At 32.3% G+C, this 19,324-nt stretch overlaps 1 protein-coding gene across 1 annotated transcript in view; it reads right to left on the minus strand.

Moving 5' to 3' along the window:
* eIF5B (eukaryotic translation initiation factor 5B) overlaps window positions 1-19,324 on the minus strand; it is a 95,108-nt gene extending 75,784 nt beyond the window's left edge. The window contains exons 1-2 of the mRNA XM_035367311.2: window positions 19,003-19,324; window positions 8,712-8,763 (exon numbers count right to left, since the gene is read on the minus strand). Coding sequence (XP_035223202.1) covers window positions 8,712-8,763; window positions 19,003-19,052 — 102 coding nt within the window. The 5' untranslated portion in view covers window positions 19,053-19,324. The remainder of the gene's footprint in view (window positions 1-8,711; window positions 8,764-19,002) is intronic.

A 19,324-nucleotide genomic window follows, 5' to 3' on the forward strand; every position in this document is an offset into this window, starting at 1 on the left:
TGATTTCAAACAGGAACATACCTTCAAACATTGTACCCTGAGCACATACGAAAGTTCTACTTTTCTGAAGAATTAAGAAGTACAACTACATTTTAAGCAATTGATACTTTTAATCAATGATGTAAGTTCAGTCATTTTTGATGACCTTTAGCCATTTATCTAGCTGAATTTCAACACTATATTTGCCAACATTTTTAGATACAAAAAGTTCTTGAAACTCTACCACAGTGGTGTTCAACTGGTGGCTCGTGTATGCCTGCTAGCTCCCAATCCCATCTTTAGGTGTCCGTGAATCCCAATATCCCCATAAGACAAAAACCACATAAAATAAATAAATAAATAAATAAAAAACACCATAAAAATGGTCAATTACACACTACATACACAGGTATAACATTTGTGTTCACCTATTTGTGCATTACCACCTACAATCTTTCCATGTTTTTTATCTGCATGATGAATTAGAATTAGCATGTCTGTTTTCATAAGATGCTAGTGTTACTGCATGTCTGCAAAAATAATAAATTCTGTCCAGACACACAGTCATAAGTTATCAGTCAAATAAGTTGATATAAAGTTCACAGTACAGGCTATAAAAATGTGTTGTTTTTGGCAAGTTTTAAAGCACCACTTTAATTATTTCCTATATTTTGTGTTGTGCTTGTTGATATGAATGACAAAGAGAACCTACCACTTCGATGAATTAGAAGAGCTGTTATTTACAAACATGGGCCAAAAGGCAGTTTGCAAATTATACAATGCTTCAATAGTAGTATCAAAGTGACTGAATGCTGAACATCATCACAAAACTGTTCATAAGGATTTCAACAATAATATATCCACTCAGCTCTACTTTATGTAAAGTTCAATTATTAAAATCTCTTCCGGGAACTCGACAAAGCAGTCTTTTTACCCTAAAAAAATGAAGCAAAGAATCACACAGAAGCATCCTTAAGTTATATTCTTGCATCACATAAAAAAGCATATTCAGACAGGGCATTGTGAAAGAAGCTAATAATCTCAGCTACAAAAGATATGCCTCCATCACAAAACTGTCGCATAACGAGTGGACGATATGAAGAATAGCATCAACATGAGATCTGATTTTGAAAAATATGTTTTTCGCAGCAATTTGATGAATCCACTGATGTTAGTGACTGACCGCAACTTCTAATATTCATGATAAAAGTGTTTTCTCACTTCTCCGTGAATCATGCCGACTTTGGCAAAACTCACTTGAGGGCAAAATATATATGATGCAGTTAAAAAATATATTACTGAAGAGAAGTGCCAATGAAAAAAAATTCAATCACAATCAGTGGTGCGCCGGCTATGATTGGGAATAATACAGTACAAAGTCCGAAATCCAGACGTCCATTATTCGGAACGATCTAAAATCCGGACCTCAAAACCACCAACAACGTTTTCTCGTAGCCTTTACGCATGTACATTTGATTATCCCCTCTGCACATAATAAAACATCTGGAGAGTCCCGATTCCTAATTTCACATTGACACTAAATAAAATACAGTCAAAAGTCGTTAATCCGGACTCTGACTTCGATTCCGAATTATCGATTTTTCTGGATTATAGATCATCAGTTTAAATCTGGTAAGATGGCATGCAGAAATTATAAAATTAAAAATATGAAACCGTAATTTATGAAATAAAGAACAATTATGATCTAAAGGGTATCAAAATTTACAAAAAAAAAAAAGAGCTTAATATTTATTTGTTTACTTTATTAAACATTTCTTTCAATATAAGTTGTTTCGTTTTTTATGTGATAATACATTCTCTTTAATTCTATAAACAGATATAATTTCTTGTTTAGTTACAAAGTTCCGCTGTTTAAGTCCTATAATTGCTGTGTCGAGAATACCGACTAATTTGTCAAACAGAATTTTTTCGTTTTCAATAACCTCTGTGTCACTTTCTTCGCTATCGGAAGTGAATTATAATGACGAGGAATTTGATTTAAATCATATCAAAGACGGAGTACATCGAGATGAAATACTACATTTAGTAAGGAATTATAAGCCAAATAAAATAAAAACATCTGCTCTGAAGATAAGGATAGTGCTGACAGATCAACTTCCAATTCACTGCGCACCGTGGCGTTAAAGATAAACAAACGTTAAAGTTTAGATAAACAAAGGATATGGCTTTATCCATTTTTTGCATCAATTCCACTTTTTGTTTAATGGACTTCGAAACATACTTTGTAGATCCTTTACATATTAGTAAATGTATATCAGAAATTCTATTTGACATAATCAAAAGTTCAAGCTTACTTTTATAAAATTGCTCTAACAGTCTGCAAAAAATAATAAGCCGAATCCAATTTGAAGATTAGCGTAATGCGCGTAGCCAACGCGCGTAAAGGTCTTACGCGCATGCGTCAACACGATGCAGAAAGTTTGTAGCTTTGAGGTCCGGATTATAGATCATTCCGGATTATGGGTATCCGAATTAACGACTTTTGACTGTACCTTGTTATTAAAGAAACAATCATTTTAGCATAAATTTGAACGACCAGTGATTTGCCTCAGTTGCTGCATATCTGCTTGGCACACATTGGAATCCGAAACATTCCACATAGATACATCGTTGATTTCACGGCAACCTGGTGAATCATTCATTATTTATTAAATTTTCCTTTCATCACCGTATATTTATCAAACCATGACAACTTAAGTAATGACTCATACAGTGATGCCTAAACAATTTTTTTAAGTTAATAATTGAATAAAAAAGGAGTATGTAACATTTTATGTTGGCACTACACTTGGCGATGATTACAGATTTAAGTTAAATGCACTAAAAAATGTTGACGAGAAAAAGTTTGCCAAAAATTTCTTTCCATATGTTAAAAATACATTTTGTTGATGATACTCATAGACCTAAAGATTACATTTAGGGCTATTTGAATTAAGAATAACTGATTTGTTATTCACATAAACCCAGAATCAGCACCTGGGCTCGTATGGCCGCAGAATTTAGGACCCACAGAGAACGCATCACGTGGTAATATACCTAGCGCCGGTCCTCAATAAGCCTTAAGTGAGAATTTATTTATTCACGACTAGGATAAGCCTTAAGCATACACAAGAAATAGACATAAGTATAATAAATAACTAATACAATTCCAGCTTAATTGTCTCAGTGCACGAAAGAAGCAAGATAAAATTTAACGGAACAACTTGTCATTAGTTGCCAAGATCATGATGCAAAGCCAAATATATACAGTGAAGGATAACTAAATTTGATGATGATAGCAGCTAATTTTAAGGTTTTCGGATAACAAAGGTGAAATTTTCAAATTAACGGATTTTGTAAATAAATGTGGAAAAGTGGTAATAAATGAAGATGATATGAAAGAAGTTTTTCATTGCATTGACAATGCTTCTCAATCATCAACCAATTAATTAATGGTGAAATCTGTAGTACGGTTCTAGATCCATAAAATACTGCTACCGATAGTGAAGATGACAGAGAAGTTACTGAAAACGAAAAAATTTCAATTGAAAAGTTAGTCGGAATTCTCGAAACAGCAGTTACAGGACTTAACAATGTAACTAAACAGGAGATTATGTCTATCTACAGAATTAAAGAGAAAGTGTTAGCACAAAAAACGAAGCAACTTAACTTACATTGAAAGAAATGGTTAATAAGGTAAACAAATAAATATTAAGCTTTTTTTTTTTTTTTTTTTTGTTAATTTTGATACCCTTTAGATCATAAATACTTCACTATTTCATAAATCACGATTTCATATATTTAATTTTATAATTTCTATATGCCATCTTACTAGATTTAAACTGATGATCTAATATCCAGAAAAATACCAAATCCTGAAAGTCCCGATGAGTCCAGATCTCAGATTTTGTACTGTACTATTTATTGGGGTCTATAAGCAGGACGATACATTTTACAAATTTAATTCATACCTTTGCATTATTCATCAAGAAAATGAGACCACTAAAGCTCAACCTCAATATCATAATGATTGTTACTGTACACACTGGAAATTTTATATGAGGATGGCCTTTGATTCATCTACTTTTTAAAGTTTTGCTTGATGAGCTGAACTACGAGTATGGTGATATAATTTACCATGTAGAAGTAAGGTGGCTGAAGTAAGGAAAAGTTTTAATAAGATTTGCTGGATTGTTAATGAAGATTAAATTTTTTTTCATATCCAAAGACAATTATGATAAAAAAATTAGATAACATGGAGTGACTTGCTAACTTGGCATTTTTAACCAATATCACTGCAAAAATCAATGGCTCAAATATCATGTTATAAGGAAAAGCAAAACACATATCTGAAATGAAGAGCTCAATAACTGTTTTTTTGCTAAAATCAATTTACAAGAACTGGAGGAAGAACAACTTACTGGAGAAGGACTATGAACAATTTCCATCCTTCAACCTCTCTGGAACTTATTCTGGAGTATGATCTACCTAAGCATGCTGAAAATCTTCAGTTCTGCTCAGAATTTAAAAGAAGATTTTAAGATATGTTTTCTATGGAGCTCATTTGATTGTTCACAAAAAAATCCTTTGTTGGAATTTGACATAACAGAAGTGACTTTGTCAATGGAAAAATTTTGTTTTATTAACAAATCAGAGACTGAATTAAAGATTATTATTTTTTGAACTCAAAATCACAGAAAATAAAATTGATAAAGTTTTTAAACTAATGGACACTATTAAACACAAAAACATGAAAGCATGTTTTGGGTCAACATACCTCAATATGCAACCTTCTTTACAACTTAAAATAATAAAAAGCAAATACAGAAACATGTTCATTCCAGAGCAAGTGAAAAACAACAAGGTACTGACATGCTGCATGTTAGAATATCAGCCAAATTTTAATGAATGATCCGAGAATATTTATAATCAGATATCTCATTAATAGCAAGTTAATGACTTAATGCAGTATTGACTTGATGAGATATCTCACAATTTAACAGATTTTCTTATATTAATAACTGTGCTTTTCTTTATTTTCTAATTTAAAATAAAATTTTCTTCAGTCAGCTGTTACGCTTGAAAGATTTTTTAGCTTTTTCTGCTCATTTAGTGGCTTTTATTTAAAAAAAAAAATCTTTGGATATAAAATTTTGACATAGTGGTGATATAAATGTTATAGAGATTTTTTTTTTTACACTTTTACAAAGAATGCTACATTTTACAGAGGTTTTGTGAAGTATAAAATTTTGTTACAGGTATAACACAGATGCTATAAAGGATTTTGACACTGTACAATTTTTGACAAATTAAAGCACTGTGATGATTGTGATGATGATAAGAACGAATGATGATATTGATTTGTATTTTGAAGTTATGGCTGTGTTAATGGAATTATATTTTGATAACAATCTTTGCACTATTAGATAGCTCGAAAAACAACAATCCAAATAAATTCAATCAGTTTCTAAGGTAGCTTTTCATTTTATACAATTTTTCTAATACATATCCATTTTTTTATTCATAAGGCTGCGATCACACGTCGTTTTGTTTCAGAAGAACAACTGTTTGGAACAATTTTTCTGCTTTGTCACAACAGCCAATCACCATCAATCGCTTTAGGGTTAACACAAAGGGAAACTGGTTCGTCATTAAAAACAAGCTGATAGCTGATTGGTTGAAAATGAACAAATTGCAATTTTTTTTGAAAAGGCAGAAAAAAGTTGCACATCTTTCTTTCAATAGTAAACCAGGCAGAAAAATTGTCCGAAAAAGTTGTTCGTGTGAAACAAACGCCGTGTGATATGGGCCTTATATATCCAATACTTTTAAAACTTGACATCAGAAAATCTATGGTTTTTCTATTGAAATTTTTGCAGATCATAAAAAATCAACTCTTTGCCCTATTAAAATAAAAGTACAAAACATTAACTGGGTGATTTTAGACAGTTTCTATTTATACTGAGGGAATTTCACTTCATTTGAATGCTAGGGTTTTCTTTCCTCAAAGATATTATTATTTTAACTATAAACTTTGCATCTCCTGGATATAAATTTCTTTCTTCCCATACAAAAATTGGTTATAATGTTAGTAGAAACATTTGAAATTAATAATTAAAAACTTGAAAACTGATGAGCATTCAAATTAAAAATAGTACATAACATTTGAAATTGAAAATCCTTTCCCTCCCTCCACATATCCAATAAAAACTGCAGAATATCTTAATATTTACCAATTAAATTAATACTTGTAAATGGATTTCTCACAATCCATTTTATTTTGAGAAAAAGGTTCATAGTAATAATTTTTCTTTTAATAGAATTTTACAAAAATTTGAACAATTTTTTAAAAATTAAAAAAAAATGAATATTTTTTGCTTTAGCAATCTTGATAAGTTTCTGAAAACAAACAACAGGTGCAGTACATGTTCATTTAAAGTGTCTCGCACACTTTGAGAATTTGCAGAAAAAGGGCTGTAACCTGGAATGGAATATGAATATCTAGCCCAATATTTTTCATATCTCGATGTGATTTTAAATAAATCCAAACATTTCTGGTGTACGATCAGCTATTTGCTTACTTTGTTATATTTTATTTAATGTTTAAAAATGGCTCATAGTCATAAAAAAGCAACAAACAACATTTGAAAATGGATCATTTTTTATCACAAGATTGGAAATTTGATTCGGGATATCGTTAAAATAGTAAATTTATCCCATTTTACAGTGCAGTATGTGATAAAACATTATAAAGAAGAAAATGGAATCCAAAATAAAGTAAAAAGAGGTTGTCCAGCAAAGAGAATTTGACATGACTCGATGTGATCGAGATTTATAGTTAGAAAATCTGTGAAAAACCCCCATCAGTGTTGTAAAGATTTCTACAGAATTTATTAAAAAATTTTCTACTTCAATTTCACTTAAAACAATTTGACAAGTGCTCAGATCAGCTGGATTACATGGACACTCTGCTCAAAGAAAACTTTTTGAAAGTGCAAAAAATAGAAAGGCTTAGGCTTTTCTTCTCAAAATCAATGGTAAATAAGCCCAAAGTGTATTGGAATCATATCTGAATATGCAAATGAAAATAAATTTAACATTTTTGGTTCAGATAAGTGTATAATTGTATGGAGAGGGAAAAACAAAGAGGAGCTTAATTCTAAAACCTTGGTTGAAAATGTTCTAGTGTAAAGGTGCATGTCAGCATAAGGATTAAATAATTTAGTATTTATTGATGGTACAATGAGCCATGCTCTTTATTTAAATATTTTAAAAGATGATTTAAAATTATCTGCCTAAAATTTGGATACTGAAAAGAACTTTATTTTTTATCACAGTAACGATCCTAAGCACATGGCCCTCAGCGTTCGCCTTTTGGATGTCTATAATTGTTCACAAGTTCTGAAAACACCACCTTAGTAACTAGATTTAAACCCAACAAAACACATTTAGAGAGAATTAAAGTTTAGAATACGAAGAAACAACATTAAAACAAAAATCAAACTAAAAACTGTAATGATGGAAGAATGGAGGAATATTGATGCAGATATTATACAAAAACTGGCTAGCTATGCCTAGATGTTTGAAAGCTGTCATTAAGTACTGCAGGATATACAACAAAATATTAACATAAATACTATTATATTTACCAACATGTGCAGATTTCTTTAAAGCATAGGAAGACTTTCATGAGGTAACTTTTTTGTTACATTTTTATCATTGATTTAAAAAAAAAAAAAAAAAAAAAGTTTTAATCTGTCCATTATATAATTAATGTAGTTTTGCTAAGAGAAACGTATAGATGTTATTAAAAAATTTTCTTTCTAAAATAATAATTTTTATTAACAAATAATGGGTACTTTTTCCATTTTGCCGGCGCAGGCGATAAAGTCGCCAATAATGGTACAACTGATGCCAAACGGAATATCCTCACTGGTAATCTTTTACACCTCATTTTCAAAACAAGGCCCAGCCATTTCTTATTAGATTGATTGTTTCTTTCAATACCGGCATACAATTAGATAGAATCTTTAGCAGATAGTTCAATTTTATGCCCTAAGGCCACTCACGGTAATTAAGTCAATTAAGATGTCATCACATTACTCACCCGAAAGCGAAAATATAGAAAAGGCAATGTCAAGGGTTAAGTTCATCAATTCTAATGAGAATGCACTAGCGAAATAAAGCACTGCAGTTTTACATAAGCTATTTATGAATTGAAGTAATTCTAGCATTTAAACTTGCAAATTTAAAATTGATGTAGATAATTACTGAGAGAATTAGATTTTTGTAGCATAGTTTACATGGGATGAGCTCAGTTGGGGTCACGTGATATGAACTGGCGAATCAGGATGTTGAACCATGATAGCATAGTAAATTCTTAAATTAATGTCTTTTTACAAATTTATTGTCTTTTTACAAAATGTTAAACCATATTAACATGTCTATGCCTTCAAAATAAAAAATTCTTAGACCTAACATTAGTTGACATTTTTTATGTGTATATTGTATGTTGTCGCCAACAAAGTCTGCTTTGCGAGATTTGCGCGGGCGAAACGGAAAAGTACGGAATAAAGCAATATTTCACTGAAACTTATTAGTGTATGAACACTTTTGTAAGCCACTGTAATTTGAGGAGTACGCATTTTAAAGTCATCCGAAACATATTCCAGGCTTGAGTACTACACGATTAAATATATACATAATTAAATTACACGTCACCAAATACGTACTTTAGATTCTGCTAGATCTGGCAAATCCAGTGCATCCTTTTTCAAATCGGACCTGCAGATATAAATATTTTTTCATTAAAAAAAAAGAGAGATTTTACACTGGTTCTTATAATGAAAAGAATTATGGTGTCAGCATAAGTGTACATATGTAAGAGTAAAAATCAGGTTTTTGAAAAAAAAAAGGGGGGGGAAAGCATAAAGTGAAATTTGAAGAAAAAAACTAACACATATCTGAATATTTTGAAATATTTACATGGGGACATTTACTTACCACTAAAACAGAAAATTAGAGAAATGAAATTGTCTAACTTTCTGTTTTTCACTAATTTTCCATTCTAAAAGGAAAAGTAAAGATGCTTTTAAATGCTGCAGTGAAAAATCAATATATTTCACTTATATATTATTTTTGCAAAAAACATAATTTTAATGAAATTCAAATATTAAAAAAATGGTAAAAGTATATTTACAGGTACCCTTGGCAAAAATTGGTGGCACGTGGATACCAAGTCTGTGCAATTCTTCAACTTATCATTTTAGCTTGCGTAGCAGCCACTACACAAAACCAAAATAACAAAACAAAGATTTGCACAAACTCGGTATCCATGTACACACTGACCTATTTTCACTTAAAAAACCATCACAGAATTGCACAAACTAGGCACTGTGCACTCTCTTGACTTTGTCCATGTACACATCGAACTATATTCACTTAAAAAGTCAAAGGAGCAGCCAACAAAAAAAAAAAAAAATATATATATATATATATATATATAATCTCAATAAACTACATTTTAAATCAAACAATGAAATAACATAAAGAAGTAAATTCATATTTGCACTACATAAAGGAAATATCCACTTACCTTGTTTACGAATTAACACATCTTCAGTCAAACAGAATTCCTTAACAGCATCCAAAAACTTCCTAAAATTATCTAATATCCTCCGTAGCGGCGTATCGTCCGACCATACGCATTTCCTTTCTACAAACAAGACACTGAATAATGGCTACTAAGTAAAAATTCATTTACACACCAGTCAAGTAATGCTCTTTTTCCCTTTCTTTCCAAATCATACAGAAACTTCAAATTAATCTTACCACATTCAGCCATTTTACAGTATAAACCAGAAAACAAGCAATGTACTTCCTAACCAACACACACAACAAGCTCTTACAAATTCACTGCAATCATGCATTTGATTACGTCATAGTAGGGTTTTCATAACATTCAACTACTCAAGCTAAATAAACTACCACTTGGCGAAAATACAAGGGGTACCCTTCTCTCTACTCTAACCCAAAAATTACTCAATATTAAAAAATTATCATGAAATACATATATATTAAAATCAAAAATCATCAAATTAATTAAAATCAAAAATATTAAAATTGCTAAAATGTTGATAAATGACTGAACATAACAAAAGAATTCATGGCTAATCTTTGGAATATGGTAACAGGTAGTTTGGCGACATTTTGGTAAGGCGATAAAGGTTACCAGCTACGAATTTAGCAGTGTACATGGATAAAGTCAAGAGTGTGCGTAATGTCATTTTTGTGAAATTCTGGGATGTTTTTTAAAGTGAAAATAGGTCGACATGTACATGGATGATACCGTGTATGTGCAATTCTTAAAAACGCGGCAAGCAGTTTGCGATTCTGCACTTTCTCCCAATTTCGCACCTAATCTTCGTCATGATTAAGCACTTTTGTTTCATAAAAGTTCATGCATAAGCGTAATTCAGCTAGCAGATTGTTGGAAAAAAATGTTGATTTAAAAAAAAAAAAAAAAAAAAAAAAAAAAAAAAAAAAAAAAACGCCTTTACTTCATGAAAACAAAATGGCGTCCAAACAATAACTAGCAGGTTGTTGTAGCAGGGTTGGTCTCCAAAAAATCGCCAAGTTACCATAATCCAAAGATTAACCGAATTCATATTAGAAAAAGTAAAGAAATCGTTTTTGAGGGCAAATACAAATGGCATCTAAGCATATGCCAGAAACCATTTGCACATTTTTTAATTATTTTAACTTTAAATTTGCTTTTTACGTATATACATGTTTGTTAAAACTCAATACTATATACATTTTTTGTGACATTTTGCGTATGGGTTTAGTGTCAAATCCAAATTAGTGCAAATTCTGGCACTTTTACAAAAACTGCACAGCTTATAAAAAAATGAATTTCATGTTTAAAATAATAAAACTAGAACAGATTTTGAAAAAATTTAAAAAAATTCAGATGATCCCCTCAGATGTTCAACATCCTTAAATAGATAGTTGTGAAAAAGTCTTTTCTTAAGCAGATGGATCTTCTGTTTTCTAGATCTCTTATATTCCTCAACAGAGTGTCTGGAATGTCGCTTTTGGCTCATATTTTTATAAGCAGCTCTTTTTGCTTGCATTACAAGGAAGCATTCATAAGCGAGCCAATCCCTTAGGTAGGGTTTCTCCATATATCCCAGCATATCACCAGCTGAGCGGATGATCAAGTCTTTGAGCAAACTCCATTTATTTTCCACAGTTTCCAATTCGGCCATGTTTTTAGATCTTAGTTCTTCCCTGAGGGAGGACTGGGAATTTCGTTCAATTGCCTCATTTTTCAGCTTTTCACAATCAAACTTTTTTTGCCTCTCCCTGTACCTTTCAGCGTTTGAAATTTTGACAATTAGTTTAGCAATAACCAAAAAGTGGTCGTAATCACAAGTATTGCCTTGATAAATTCTAACATCTTGGATATCTGAAGAATGCCTAGAATCGATGAGTGCATGATGAATTTGATTCCAGGTTTTTCCATCAGGTGAGCGCGAAGTCATCTTATGTATTCTCTTGTGGCTGAACACAGTGCTTGAAATTATTATGTTGTGTTCAGCAGCAAAAAGTACTGGTCATTGACCATTGTCATTAGTACTATCATGTAAGCCATGCTTTCCAATTGTTGGTCTAAATTCATTCTCTTTACCCAATTTAGCATTCATATCTCCAATAAAAATTTTAATGTCATGCTTGGGTCAAAATCCATATAACATAGAAAGTTCGTCATAAAAAATGTCCTTCTCTTCCTCTTCCTCTGTAGGTACATGCCCATTGATAATACTATTATTAAAAAACTTTCCCCTTAGCCGGATTTTGCAAAGTTGGGGTGATTTAGGAACAAAATCAATATCTAAGTGTTGAAACTTTTGTTCAATAAGAAACCAGTATTAAAAACATGTTTTTTCACATCACAGCTATAGTAAACCATGTGGTTTCTTTTCTCAATGGTACCTTCCCCAAGCCATCACATTTCCTGAATGGCAAGTAGATCCATATTATATTTGTCAAATTCTTTCATAAGAAATTGCAGTCCCCTACTGTAGTACAATGTTTGGACATTCCAGGTTCCAAAGCGAAGGGTCCTCAGACCATTTCTAAGTCATTTTACAGTAGAAGCAGTCCTGATAATTCTCTGGATTTCTTAAGAGATTTTTTACAGGGTGGGGTAGTTGGCCCCATGCCCAACCTCTAACCTGGAGGACTAGTCTCCTGATATAATCCCTAGGGGCAGGGTGCCAGGCTATAATTCAAATACACCGCTCGACATTGAAAATGCAACATCAAGAAGGAGTGGTCAGAAAGTGATGAAATTTGGAAAAAAGACAGAGACAGCAAGCAGCAATAAGTGATCTTTATTTCAAAATGATAGTCAGAATACAGATCGAAAACAGTGTCGGCTCAGTAGGATGTAGGACCACCACGGACAGAGATGCACGAAGAAACACGTCTAGGCATAGAGTCAATAAGAGTGCGGATGGTATCCTGAGGGATGGCTCTCCATTTCCTTTCAACCATTTGCCACAGTTCGTCTTCTGAAAGAAGCAGAGCAGAGTCTGCAAACGGCATCCAATCATATCCCACACATGTTCAATTGTTGACAATTCAGGAGAGTATGGTGACCAGGGAAGCATCTGTATACCTTGCAGAGCATGTCAGCAGATGCGAGCATTGTGTGGTCGGGCATTATCCTGCTGAAAAATTGCATTAGCAATTGCCACTGGCCGCAGTACATTTTCCAAGTATCGTTGGGCCGTCATAGTGCCCTGAATACGAACTAGGGGTGACCTGGAATCGTCGGCAACAGTGCCCCAAACCATTGTCATGTTGTCGCGCGGTGGGGCGTTCCACAGTTACTGCCGGATTAGATCTGCCTCCACGTAGAAACCACACACGTATGCGGCAACTGTCATTGGATAAACAGAAGCATGACTTATCTGAGAACACGATGTTTCGCTATTCTGTCATCCACATCGCTCCAGTCCGGCACCATTGTAAACATTGACGTCTATGCCGTGGAGTCAATGGCAGTCTTCTTAACGGACGGCGTGAGTGCAGGCAACGTTTAACCAATCAACAGGAAATAGCTCTGGCCGACACAGGAACATCCAGGGTATCTTGCCCATGCTGCAGAATCACGGTACAAGTGACTTGCAGGACCGCCACAGCTTGTCGGCAAATGCGTTGATCCACGCGTGTTGACATCACTCTGGCTGCACCTGCACCCCTCCTTCTTCCCACATTTCCTTGTTCCAACCATGTTCGCCATAGCTGATGCACCGTGCTCGCATCCATGTGGGTATCAGCTGTGATTTGACGTAAGGACCAACCCGCCCTTCTCAGTCTGATCACCATACCCCTCGTAAAATCATCTATCTGTTGGAAGTGCCTTCATTGACGGCGGCCTGGCATTCTCTCCTATTACACATATCCTCCGGAACAAAAACTAACTTTCTTCGATAATTTGTCTGGCAGAAATAACAACACGAATATCGCTCATTCTGCACGTTCCTTCCCTTATACCTTACTTTACATGTGTCGGACAGCTGTGCATTTCACATCATTCGCATAACTCAGTGACGTGCGTCTACTCTAAAATTTGCATAAATTTCTGACCACTCATTCTGGGTGTTGCATTTTCAGTGTTGAGCAGTGTATCTACTTTGCAAATAAGTTTAACCTCATGGCACAAGCTTTAAATTATTGACATTTAAGTTCATCATAAATTCATACATCAAGTTAAAAAAATATGTTCCCACTTTTGGTCTGAGATTAGATGGCCTGGTCAGCTGCAGAATCACGTGATTTGACGTCACGCAAGGCGTCTGAACTTTCACCCTTCGCACTGCATTGTGTGGACATTGCAAGCGAAGACTTCTTATTACGTTGATTGCGTGCTGTATTTTTTTATTATTCATGTCTTTTTTATTGCTAAATTTAAGTAATGTTGTTAAGGATATTTTCATTTTTAAATTGAGATTACTAGTTAACTTATTTGTTAACAAGAATAACGATTGACGTCTATGTAGAGCTGTCTTCATCATACCTGCACGATGTTGCGTTCCAGCATGCAAATCCAATTACGATTTCACCAATGAATAAGTATTCAAATTTCAAAAAGATACGGTAAAACGGGATTTATGGATCAAAAAAATTCCAAGGAAAATTTTTATTCCAAGTGATCGCAGCGTTGTGTGTGAAAAACATTTTCGAAAAGATGATATTATTCGCTATGATTATTTACCAACAAACAAAGGTACTTTTATTCAGATGTGCAGAAGGCATCCTAAATTAAATAACGATGCTTACCCATGCAGTTTTTCTGGTTGTCCAAAATACTTATCTGAAAGTCCAACCCCTCAGAGGATGAGCAGGGAGGAAAAAAGAACTAAGATGGAGAAGCATATTTTTAATGAATTTTTGAGAAAGGACAAAATAGCATCATTTGAGGATTTTTCTTCTATGTTACCGAATAAGTTAAATATTTCAGATACTTCAAATATTATTTTACACAAATCTGCTGCTGGTATTTATATTTTATTGCTCAGTTTTCATCCACATCCTAAAATTGAGAAAAGTATCTTTGTATCACTTCATATGAATATAGCAGTTTATCTAGGAGATGAAGTTGTTCCAGTTAAAAGTAAAGAAGAACCAGTAAAGAAGTTGAACAGCATTCTTTACTGGTCAAACTTACCGAGATACATGTACAAAACATTAACATGTTTGATGTTCATGAAACTTGTTTAATGTGTGGAATTCCCTTTTCTAGCAGATTAAAAAAAATAATGAGCACCATTTCAAATATTTGTTTAAACAATTATACTAAAGTTCTTCAAAATAATATGCATACAAAAATCGATGAAAGGAAACTTTAAAAAGTCAAGAATACGTGGTGAAACGATATGAGTATGTAAATGACATTGTTTTATTTTTTAAAAATAGTGTATGATGCAGTTCAAATATATTTTCAATAATGTATCTTTTACATTTAAATTTATTAATCCTTTTGCTGTTTCCTTATTATTTGATAATACTTCATAATTTTTCAAAATAAATTATCAATTGCGATTAATTATTGCTTCAGTATACTAGTACAGCTTGCACAGTATTTGCTAATTAGACAGAAATGATGGTTTGTTCTATGTATAGTTGTTTTGCGGTTTTCGTTGGCAAATTTATTGATTTTACGCTTTCGCAAAACATTATATGGATGGCTTTTATTTGTAAATATATTATTTATTATGCATCTACATATAAGTAATAATGTAAATATTATTATAATTATTGCTATAGATAACATATAAATATATGAAAATTATTCGTTTTCTGTAATGGTGCAGCAAAATTGTAATTTATTTAATTTAAAAATTGGGGATTTAAATTTTTTCTGTGGCTTTTGAACTGCTATTCATTTTACTAGATAGTAATTTAAATGAATTAAAAATGCATTTGCATAATGTTTGGAAGCTCTGAAATATTTATAGTTTTAAGGAAAAATAATTTTTTATGTCTTTTAATTTGCTAAATTATATTTACTTTTGTTAGTGAATTATTTATATTTCTAAATCTTTTCATTCCTTTCATTCCTCTCCTTCTCAAACTGTAAAGACATTTTTATGTTCATAAATAACAGCCTTTTTATTTACTTATTTCAAAACTTTCTTTTTTGAGTGTATCCTAACAAATTATTACAATACAGTGTAAAAAAAATGCACAAGATAACCTAAAACATGGCATAGAAAATTTCGTTAATATTTCTTAAAAAATAATATTTATTAAGTTATTAATCTTAACTGCAAATGAATATACGACCTTTTATATACGTTTTCCAGTCAAGTCTCTGGAAATTTAATTATTATGCATTATTAAAAACAAAACACTCTAAACATCGAACGAAACGCTCGTATTTAAATCTGAAGCAAAGAAAGTCACGGAAGGATCAGACGCCTTTCGTGACGTCACTCGTAGCTAACCAGGCCATGTTATCTCGAAGGCCACGGACTAACACAGAAGGCAGATTCGTTTATTTCTGGGACAGTCAAAGAGGGCAAAAACATGTAGTTTTCTTCCCTTAAAAAACGTAACTACCAATTTAAAGGGTTATTAATGTAACTACCAATTTACGAGATCCTAAATGAACATTTTTGTTTGGTGCACGTATTTATATGTTATGCATTAAACTAAAACTATGTGTTCCATATATTATACAAAGCATAAGGGAATTCTTGCCTAAATTCAATTTGGAAATGTTTTTTTGACTATATGCATCTCTGGTTCTAATATGTGAAAGGATTTTTTAAATTTTTGGCATATCTTTGAATTACATGTAAGAAACAAATAGCCAACCCATACATCAGCATACCACAAATATGTTGAATATATGTGAATTGGCATGCATTATATTTAACCATCATTTCACTGAATAATATCTATCAATTGTAAAAATAATAGCCATAAAGATTTCTTTAAACATTTACCACTTTTTACATTTAATTTAAACATTTACAATTTTGAGACGAGGTGCAGATAATCAGAAAAGTACACGCTTTTATGTAGTAACAATTAAAATCAATTTTTTAAGGTATACAGTATTAAGTCCTATTTATAACAACATAGTTGAAATACTGCTTCATTAAAATACATTTATTAAATTATACACATTAAATACATCTATAAAATTAGATTGTTCAAATATTCTAAATATATGTATGAAATATATACATAAATATCAATCAAAACTCAACTAAATGTATCTATGAATTTATATTTAATAATCTGTAAAACTATATCAAGCAAAATTCATCTTTTTCTTGAAACAACTTTCCTATGAATCTTGGAATCTAGCCCAATAATGACAGTGTGTTATGTACCATGTAGTAGTGCGAGATTTACAGTTCTGAAGCAACATAATAAAAATATCCCTCGAATAAAAATTGCATTTTACAGCAACACCCAACTTAAGGCTATGTGACTACTAATGTGGAGAAGATCAGTATTGTAAACAAAGATTTGCAATACATACATTCACTACAATGATAGTACCAGAAAATTACTGCAAAATTATTACAACAGTGGGTTAGAGTAGATTTAAGGGTGCCCCTTGGATTATCGCTGTTTTATTTATGGTAACCTGAGTAGTTGAATGCTATGAAAACCCTATTATGATGTTAATTGGTTACATGATTGCAGTGAATTTGAATGATGGGAAAAGATTTGGAAAGGCTTGTTTGTGTGTCAGACTCAATAAGAAGTACATAATTAATTTGTAATTTCCTAAGTAAAATGGCTAACTGTGGTAAGATTAATTTGAAGTTTCTGTACAATTTGGAATGAAAGGGAAAAAAAAGCATTACTTGACTGGTGTGTAAATGAAGGTTTACTTGGTAGTCATTATAAGTGTCCTGCTTGTAGGAAGGAAATGCGTGTAGTCGAACGTCGGAGGATACCAGCACTACGGAGGATATTTTTCACTCTTATTTTTGTGAATTTCTGTGGTGGTGCCAGTATACAGATTCTAGTTGAGATAATTTTAGAAAGTTTTTGGATGCTGTTAAGGAATTTTTTTTTTTTTTTTTTGACTAAAGACACGAAAATCTGTAAATAAGGTAAATGGATATTTCCTTTGTGTAGTGTTATGATAACTTGGTTAATCTTTGGATTATGGTAACTTGGCGATTTTTTGGCGAAAATTTGGCAACCAACCCTGCTACAGCAACTTGCTAGTTTTTTTTGGACGCCATTTTGTTTTCACAAAGTAAAGGCATTTTTTTTTTAACTCAACATTTTTTCTAACAATCTGCTAGCCGAATTACGCTTATGATAGAACTTTTATGGAACAAAAGTGCTTAACCATGACGAAGATTAGGTGCGAAATTGGGAGAAAGTGCAGAATCGCCCACTGCTTGCCACGTTTTTAAGAATTGCACATACACAGTATCCATGTACACGTCGACCCATTTTCACTTAAAAAAACATCCCAGAATTGCATTGCACACACTCTTGACTTTATCCATGTATACTGCTAAAGTCCTATCTAGTAACTTTTATCGCCTTACCAAAATGTCGCTAAACTACCTGTTACTATAGTCCAAAGATTAACCGATAACTTTCCTTTTTTATGTCATTTCATTGTTTGATTTAAAATGTAGTTTATTGAGATATATTTTTTGTTGGCTGCTCCTTTGACTTTTTAAGTGAGTATAGATCGATACGTACATGGGTAACGTCAAGGGAGTGTGCAATGCCTAGTTTGTGCAATTCTCTGATGATTCTTTTCAAGTGAAACTAGGTCGATGTGCGAGTTTGTGCAAGTCTTTGACTTGTTACTTTGGCACAGTCAAAGAATTGCACAAACTTGGTGTCCATGTACCGCCAAGTAGTACCCATAAGTATATTTTTATGTACCCATATGTCTTAATGTTATAGTTTTATATTTCATCACATTTCCTAGCACTACAAATTATACCAGATAAAATAGGCACGTATTCGCATGTTAGGATTTTGAAAACCTTTTTATAATAATTCTAAAGATGTAAATTACAAAACAGATTACTAGCTATGCTCACATTATACATTTACGGCATAGCTAATTCATTATTTCTTAATTTTTTTAAATTTTGGTAGACTAGGTGGTTTTTTCCTATTCTCCAAAGCTTATAAATATAATTCATTAATATTCCATCAACATAAAAGCGGACCCGCGCAGCTTAAACATGATCTTTCAGGGATCAACTGCACATCAATAGCACGCGTTTGAAATTGTCATTGTAACAGCGAAATTCCAATTTAGAAATTCACAGCAACCCACATGAAAAAGATACATACTTATAAGTAAAAAAAAAGCCAGACATTAACAAAATTGTGATACAATAAAGAAAAATCTGGTTAAATAGGAAAAGAGTGACAATCGGATTAACATATTGTGTCTAATGTGATCAATTTCACAATACAGCATACGTTACAATTCTGATAACTCACTTTTCTTTTTCTTCCTGGGGGTTCTTCTTTTGCTTTTTATCTTTACCCATAATTTCTTACATCAATTCTAAAATTCACATATGTACATATGAGTATTCACAAAAATTATACAATCAGGTGCTTTGAATATAATGGTCTAGTACAAGTTATGCACTAAATATTAAGATACTTCATATGATTCAGCATTCAAGTGAGAAATTTCAATTCGTAATAAAATGAACAGATGGAAACATTTACAAACATCGACACCGACAAACACATTCATTTAAAACACTACGGCCACACGTCGTTCACTCTGCAAACTTATATGAAACCTATCGAT

This window comes from Stegodyphus dumicola, chromosome 1 (assembly GCF_044657685.1).
Source record: "Stegodyphus dumicola isolate Sdum_Otavi_A_Nest chromosome 1, ASM4465768v1".
In the NCBI taxonomy this organism is placed as follows: Eukaryota; Metazoa; Arthropoda; class Arachnida; order Araneae; family Eresidae; genus Stegodyphus; species Stegodyphus dumicola.